This window comes from Olea europaea, chromosome 18 (assembly GCF_002742605.1).
Source record: "Olea europaea var. sylvestris chromosome 18, O_europaea_v1, whole genome shotgun sequence".
NCBI classification, from domain to species: domain Eukaryota; kingdom Viridiplantae; phylum Streptophyta; class Magnoliopsida; order Lamiales; family Oleaceae; genus Olea; species Olea europaea.
The window spans coordinates 7,462,202-7,471,048 of NC_036254.1; the positions used below are offsets into that span (position 1 = coordinate 7,462,202).

Consider the following 8,847-nt stretch of genomic DNA (forward strand, 5'->3'; position numbering starts at 1 on the left):
TCAACAATTTCTAGACTTCCACCTTGAGGACAAGGTGGATTTCGAGGGGGGAGGTAATGATAGGCCCCCAATCAAGCTCACCTATGAGAGAAGAAAGAAAGAGCAAGGCACAGCGAGGATGGAGGCAATCAATGCAGTAACTAATTCAGTCCCAGTTAATGGTTAGGGGTACTTTGGGAAAAAACGAGTCTTTTTCATTCAGTCAGTGAGTAGATTAGGGGTAATTTTGGAAAGAGTCTATGTATGGGGAGGGAATAAATGTATTGGGAGGAGTTGAGGGATTTTTCATTCACGTTCTTTTGGTTGAGTCATTGGGAGGGTTCAGGCCTCTCAAAAGCCTTGGAACTATCCTAGTTTTTATCTATCACAAATTAATAAATCTGAATTCAATTGTTTAAAGTTCATCACGTTGTGCCGTTAAATTGGTAATCAATCCTCATTTCTTAATCTTGTTGGCTAATTCTAATTTCCTCCTTGTTGTGGATCAAGGGTTGTTTCCTGAGGTGGAGTTGGCAGAAACACTCAAGGTAACAAAGCTCAGCTCAAGTACGTATCATAGTTCCAGGATTCAAGTTACTAAATTGGAAACTCTAAACTAGAATTCTCATATGCTCACCAGGTATTCTCATACGCGTATTAACATCTAACATTTATATATTGTCTGGATAGGAGAAACAACCAAGAAAGGAAGAGCTATCCATCTATCAACTTGTATTTTTATTTTTTGCTTTTTGTTAGCAAATTAGAGCATGTTTAGTTCAAACATACTTTTTACCTACACATTTCATACGACCCACAACTTAATAAGTGCTTAAAATCCCTACCAAACAAGCAATTGGTCTTTTTTGCAAGAAATATTTTTTTATTTTCTAACTTAGCGCGTCCTCCAAAAAGTGCAATATTTATCACGTAAAATAATAACCATTAACTTAATTCATTAAAATAACTGCTTTCTTTCATTTAGTTCAAAAAACATCCACACATGCAAATTAAAAGTGCATATAGGTGCTGCGAAAGAGCTAACTTAGAGATACACACGGCATGGGCACTTTAATTGGTTTAGAAGTGCAAAAAAACAGCACTTCATATTCATTTTTCATCTAAATCATTTGATTCCACACGTGCTGTTGATATTTTGGCAATGTTAAAAAACAGATAAACTTTATTCTAAAATAAGTCAAATAACTTATTCATTAGCAACCTCAAATTAATAAGGAATTTTACAGATGATTGTTGGATAGACATGAAAAAACTAAAATTTCGTAGCTATGCTGAATATATTATGCATCAACAATTTTATTTTATTTTATATTTTTTTTGCATTCTTCCAAGCATCTGATTTCTGTTTGTGTTCATTTAAAGCCATGCTCATGAGGAAAAAATGTTATTTTCTTCTAGCTTCCTTTCATTTGAACTTTTCTCTAGTGATGGTAGTATTACACAGGAAATCCTGAACAAAATGAAACAAGAAGAGAACAACAAACAATTACAATATTCCCTCAAGAGTTTGCTCAGATGTTTTTCCCTATGACGATACAAATCAAATTCCCTCTCCCTCTCCCCCTCCCCCTCCTTTATTAGAGAACTGAAGGACACTAAAGCTATCATAACTTCTTTTGAAGCACAAGAACCTATCTAGGAATTAATTAGTGTTGACAACGAACTTAAATATACTTTCACCACACGTTTCACCAGTCTGCCCAAGTAGACTTGAGCTATCACTTCATCTGATCGGTATTTGTAAAACTATTCTCAAAACTCACCACATGGACCCTTGATTGACTAGCATCTGGGTAAATAAAGCATATCAGTAAATGGATACAAAACTCTATTGCTGCTTAAATTTAATTGACTCGAGAAGGGATTGAAATATTCCTGATCTTTCAAATTTCTGCTGAGCGGCAGATTCAGAATTTTTTTCAAGTGGGGCAAAACTCAGTTTAGTATGTTGACAACAAAGTGAACCCTTACAATTCTCAAAGTTGATTAATAGATTATAGACACTAGAAGAAGAAAGAATGAGAAAAAAATATAAAGCTAGAAATATGGGGGCAACACAAACAGTGGCACCAATAATTTTCTAAGAAAGAAAACACAGATCATGCATTGATAATGGATTAATCCTATACAATACACTTTGAAATTAAAAATACCAGGTAAAACAGGTAAGGAAAAAAGATGGGGAAAAACAACAATATCTGCAATAGTATAGCACGATAATAGTCATGGCAATAAAGTAGAGAAAGGTCAAATACGTTAGTAACAAATCCAAACAATTTATGTAAAGATTAAACTAGAGTGAACCCTTAAAAAAAATTTGAAAAATGAGGTAGATATGATCGGTAGAAAATATTTAAAGATCTTAGATGAACTGAGGAAAAAAGGGTAAGGAAACTATGAAAACGTAGAAAAAAGAAAGATACATACAAGATTACAAGGTAATAGAAAGAAAACAAACTTGACTAGGAAGCTGAAGAGAGTGTCATAGAACAAGCTGAAGGAAAAGATTAACAAGATGTGCCTAATTTTGTGGTTAGAATCTGTAAAACACATGCTTAGGAAATTTCTGAAAAGTGATGTCTTTTCAGCTCATCCATGACAAAAAGGAAAAGGCAAGGATTTAGAGCAGAACCTTGCTAATATGAAATTATTTCACTCTACCACATCATCTCATAATTATGGTTGCACCATTTTACATATTTTTATTAATCTTAATATACCTAATAAAATGCACTCTCTAGCAACCCCCAAGTATGCTGTCATAGCATTTCTAAATTAATAAAAATGTATGCAAAAACTTGTCCTTGAAATAGGTAAATGGCAACCTTAGTGATCTCCTCCTTAAGAGGGTCAGGTGCTAAAAGGCAAATATTTCAAGAATTGTGATTTTGTTTCTGCAGGGATGGTCAATGGAACCTCCTTTTTGTATGCGCAGACTATTATTGGGTCAGGAACTTCTGACCGCTGACATGAAGTTGCATATAGGAGATGGAGAAACTGTTCGAGTTTTTCATGATGCTTGGCTCCCCAGAGGTCCCATCTTTCAAACATATTTCTCCAGCAAACCGGATGTGAGGAAGGTCAGTGAACTGTTCTGATGCAGGAACTTGGGACCCAGTCAGAATTGCAGAGGTATTCTGGCCAACTGATCGAGAAGCAATCCTATCAATTCCCTTGAGTTCCACAAGGTGCGGTGAGAAGCTCATCTGGAACTATGAAATCTGGATGCCTCTTCCTTCTACAGCAGGCTGCACTGGGAGAGGGAACCAGCTCAAATATTGCATGGCAATGGTGGACTGTAATCTGGAAACTAAAAGGCCTCCTCCCCCCAGAAAAAATGAAAAGAAAAGGGTCCAGCTATTTACATGGAGAGTCTACAATGATGCACTGCCGACAAAAGGGAAATTTTTTAAAAGGTCTATTAGTGAAACAAGTTGCTGTCCCATTTGCGGTAAGGTGGAAACTTCTATTCATGCTTTATTTGCCTGTGCTTAGGCCAAATCAATTTGGAAACATGCTGGATATTGGGAATCCATCAAACCATATGTTGGAGAAACAGAAACACGAGTTGTGATGATGGGAATATTCCAGAAAACGGTTCAGCAGATATACTGGTCATAATCAGCGGCATTATGTGGATGATGTGAGGAGAAAGGAACTGGAGGCAGCATGGTGGACGGCCATGAGAACCCGGGGAGGTAGTGAAGTCAGCAGTGAACTTGTTGCTATCTTACCATGGGTCCAGCTACTTACATGGAGAGTCTACAATGACGCACTGCCGACAAAAGGGAAATTATTTAAAAGTCTATTAGTGAAACAAGTTGCTGTCCCACTTGTGGTAAGGTGGAAACTTCTATTCACGCTTTATTTGCCTGTGCTGAGGCCAAATCAATTTGGAAACATGCTGGACATTGGGAATCCATCAAACCATATGTTGGAGAAACAGAAACACGAGTTGTGATGATGGGAATATTCCAGAAAACGGTTCAGCAGACATACTGGTCATAATAAGCGGCATTATGTGGATGATGTGAGGAGAAAGGAACTGGAGGCAGCATGGTGGACAGCCATGAGAAGCCGGGGAGGTAGAGAAGTCAGCAGTGAACTTGTTGCTATCTTCCCAAGGAGCTGATAAGTTTGGAGATGGGTCCCAGGCAAGGCCGAACACCAGAGATGGGGGCACTCAAATTTAACACGTATGCGTCCATTATTGCAGGCGAGACATGGTATGGACTTGGAGCAGTAATCAGGGATCATCAGGACCATGTTATTGCAGCAACATCCAGCAGGCGCACAGGGTAATTATCTGTAGAAGATGCTGAAGGAATGGTGGAGAAATGTGGATTCGAGCTTGCCAACACTTTCGGCCTCAAAGTGCAGGTGAAATGTAACTCTCTACGTCTTGTTCAGAGCCTTCGAAGTGACTTTAAAATGGCACTGAATGCTGCCATACTATAGGATATTGTCACTCTTCTCAATGATGTCGATAGTGGTCCTCGCATTTCATATCCAGAGATGGGAATGCAATGGACCATAGATTGGCAACCTTTGCTACTACTGATAGACCAGATTGTGCGTGGATAGATTGTATGCTCATTTTTATTTCGCCCCTTGGTCGTGGCAATGTTAATTGATAAAAGTTTCTAATGGCCTTAAAAAAAGGGGAAAAAACTATGGTCAATCACTTTAAGGATTAATACCTTTCTAATTTGTATTGTCCATATTGCATTTAGTCTTATAAAAAGTCTCCATAACACTTTCTAAATTTATTTTGACATCTTTTCACTTACCCAGACACTTCCATCTCATTTTTATCTTCTTCATAGGGTCCAGGACATCTAATATCCAGATTCTTCTAATATAGTTAATACATCCATCTACAGCTAATAGACCCGAACAAACCTTTGCACACTTTTCACTACGTCCAATATATAACGGTGGGCATCCGTTGCTTCTTGATAAATTAAAACAATTTTCAATTCTTCGTGACAACGGCTAAGAGAGAAAACCTTTGTACTTCTGATGTATCCATCCATTGTTGTAGTGCTACAATTTAGCAGTTTGAACATCACTCCATAACAAAGCACGTATTAGGGAAAGCGAGGAAGAAAAGATAATTTAGTTTTCATGACTCGAGTATCTGAGATTCTATAATATCTCCTATACTACTGTGCAATGAATATTACTCATTTACATTATGAGAATAAACAAGATCATTAAACCTTTGACTTCTCAAGGTCCATTAGCCATCTCCTTATTTGTTCTTTCAAGGGAGCCCCTGTTCTTTATCTCTGCAAAGCAGGAGAAAAAGCGACATTCTGGGGACTAGGACCTCAATCTCACTCTTCCTTAGCCCATCAAGAAGATAGGTGGCGTCTGAAAATATATGTGATTTAGCATTTGTTCATCCTAATGTCAATCATCATACTTACTATATAATACTAACAACTTCCTCAGTGGTACGGGCATCTAACATTAGCATGTCTTGATGAAGTACACTCTAGATGCATGGTTCATCAGCTAGTGTCAATCAATATAGGATACAGATTGACTGAGGTGAGAAATGAACTACTTTTAAGCAGTTCATGTCCATAGGAACTGAATAATTGTTTCAAGTACTATTACATTCTGAGACCTGTATGTCAGATGTGTTCATGTCCTTAGGAACTGAATAATTGTTTCAAGTACCATTACGTTCTGAGACCTGTATGTCAGACATTTACATCTACATACTCGGTTTTAAAAAAATATAAAAAATAAATAAAAAGAAAAATAGGAAGAAATATGGGACTGAAAGTGCCACAGTGGAAATGAAATCTAATTTCTACTTTTGTTGTCTTTAATTTAAATTATTTATTTATTTATTTATTTTCTCTCAAAAAATTGCTGCAGGGACAATTTACTCTCGCGTAATGAAAAGGTGATGGATAAAGTAGTCTCATCCAAGCATTTGATAACTAATACTGTAGTTCACATGGATTTCCAGGCTTAAGATGAAGTATCTTTATTAAGACTTCAGAGTTCAATCACAAAATGCTAATCTTATTAAGACTAGTCCAAACCTTTATATGTTGATTAGAATTATTTTATATTTAATTAATGAGACCCTTAACATGTCCTGAAAGATGGGCCTTTATTTGGGCACACCAATCTTGAAATTCAATCACTCAATTGAGCTTAGATGAAGTGATTTATTCGTTTAAGCAGTGGGCTAGGATACAAATACAATATTAAGACTTGGTCCATATTTAAGACAACCATATTAGAGGGAGTAGCTCAAGCTCTTTGGGTTAGTATTTTATTGTAAGCTAAACCAGAGTAGGATTTTAAATTTTACCTATAACAGTCTCCGAAGTGTCGAGGAAGCAATTCTGGTGAAAACCACCATCTAAAATCCAGCCCAATATTTTTATATCTTGCCAATCTGATTCCAAAGTGTCAAGGAAGCAATTCTGGTGAAAACCACCATCTAAAATCCATCCCCAATATTTTCATATCTTGCCAATATGATTCCTGGATGACAAACGTGGACAGCTACAGGTTTCATTCCACCGGTATATTTCCTACGCAGTCTGATTCTTATCCGAATTGTGCTTAAGTGTCTCAGACTCAGAATGTGTCAACAACTACCAAAAATGCAGAATAGATTCACCCATTTAAAAATGAAACAAATACCAGAACAGAAAATCCGAGTCAATAAATAGAATAAAACTTAGGTTCATATATAAATGAATATGCAATTCACATATTTGAGTTTCAAAGCTCAGGTTTTCGAACTTATTGTAGAAAAAAATGGTACCTGATGAGATTTTTGGAAGTAATTCGAGGGGCTTTAATCGCAGCACCGATTAAACTACTCCCAGTTATATATATTCCCCTACAATTTTGCATAGTTCAAAGAAATCAGATATAACGTAACGAAATACACAATAGGCTTCGAATGCACAGATAGATACCAGGCGGCGCCGAGGACGGAAACGCCTATAGATATGGCGATTCCGATGGCAGCGAAAGTGTACGGAGAGATACGAACCAAAGCAGTTGACCACGAACTCGACGATCCCACCATTGTTGCGAAAATTTGCTTCACTGTCTTTGTTCCTCTCTGATTCAGATCAGAGATCGGAGAAATTTCGATGGAGAGAATTAAAATGTGCTATGCTGGATTTGACAGACTTGGAATGGGCCGATTGTGAATATTAAGGGCATATTAGACCACATACCCTAAACATAGCCCATTAGCCCCCGCCCCATTTTTTTTTATATGAAAATGAGTAATATTTTTTTTGAAAAAAAAAAAAAAGAGTGGTTGAAAAAGAAGAATTTTTTTTTAAATTTATATGTAATATTATTTTATGAAAAATTGTATAATTGAAAATAGAAGAGAAAAAATGGAATGTAATAGAATAAAAATTAATGAGATTCAAATAGAGGCATAATACCTTTTGAAAAATCACGTGAAAAATAATTATAAAGTATAAAATGCTGTATTTTTTCATTAATTTTAAATCTAAACCTTAGTCCCCTCTTTCTCTTTCTCTCTCTGAGTTCCGATGAAAGAATCCATCGAGGGAATTTTCCACCGGAAGCATCGCTCCATACGTGATCCAAAGCTCAATGACTTGGAATGGGAGTTCAGAGATATGGCTTCGCAATTTGGATAGGACGGCAGTTTCACTGTATGCTCCAAGACCACCTTGACATGTGAAGCGAAGTTGAGATTCATGCATCGACGACGACAAGAGGTCTATAATGTTGAGAGGTTTGGGGAAGTTGATGGTGCAGTCTCCTCCCACGCATTTAATATTGCAAGGGAAAATGATAGTTCCCTCTTATGTCGTATTCTGTATTCATGTGTTCTTTTTTCCCCCAAATTCTTGATCAGTTTTTTATTTGAATTTTTTATTACTTTCATTACTTTCTTCCATTTTAATTTCTATATTCTTTTGATCTTCTTCTAAAAAAGCTTTAATTTCAACTTTTCTAGATTTTCTAAGATTTCTATAAAATTTAATATCTATGTATCCAAATTCTTTCTCATCGTCTTCACCATCTTCATTTAATGTATTGGCTTCTTCATCACTTTCATAGTCTTCTATTTCAATATATTTACATTATTCGTCGGTTTATTCTTCATGATGCTTTATTTTTTCAGCTTGGTAATTGTAATTCCCAAATCTAATACTTAGAGTTCTATTGTTATTTTTGTACATAATATTATCTTCTGGTAGCACTATTGGTATTTTTAAAGAGCTTCCTAGATTCCAATCTAATTATGCATTTGTTTCTAAAGAGAATTTCTTTGTAGGGATTACTTTTATGCCTTTTTGTCATAATAAAGTAATTATTTAATTATTTTCTAATTTATAACTAGTAGAACTGTTTGCACTAAGTCTCCCTATGTATCATGTACAAATTAACAAATTGTTTTTTATCTCTTTTCATTCAATATCTTTACTCTTTTTGTCTATTTTAATGTCTTTATAAAAACTTTTTGTTTTAACTAAATAATTTGGTGTAAAGTATTCTAGTCCACTTTCATTATTTATGTCTAATTCTATGCTTCATAATAGTTTTTGTTCTATGTTTGTGAATTTGCTATCATATAAGTACTCTAATATTTTGGCTCTTAAATTTCTTCTATAAAGTACCTTTATTGCTAATATTATTAATTCTAAATGAGTTTGTTAAAGATTTTTATTAACAATTTCTTTATAAATTTCTTTTTTCAGTTAAATTCAGTGATATAAATTGATCTTCATGTATACAAGACACATATCTTTCACCATAATGTTGATTTATTGATGATTTGCTAAAAATATTTTCCTTCTTATATATGTCAAAGCT

At 35.3% G+C, this 8,847-nt stretch overlaps 1 protein-coding gene across 1 annotated transcript in view; it reads right to left on the reverse strand.

The window, feature by feature from the left end:
• Positions 1-7,198, reverse strand: part of LOC111367338 (V-type proton ATPase subunit c''1) — a 12,927-nt gene extending 5,729 nt beyond the window's left edge. Inside the window, exons 1-2 of the mRNA XM_022988154.1 lie at positions 6,957-7,198; positions 6,800-6,877 (exon numbers count right to left, since the gene is read on the reverse strand). Of these exons, the coding sequence (XP_022843922.1) occupies positions 6,800-6,877; positions 6,957-7,069 (191 nt within the window). The 5' untranslated portion in view covers positions 7,070-7,198. The remainder of the gene's footprint in view (positions 1-6,799; positions 6,878-6,956) is intronic.
• Between the last annotated feature and the right edge of the window lie 1,649 nt (positions 7,199-8,847).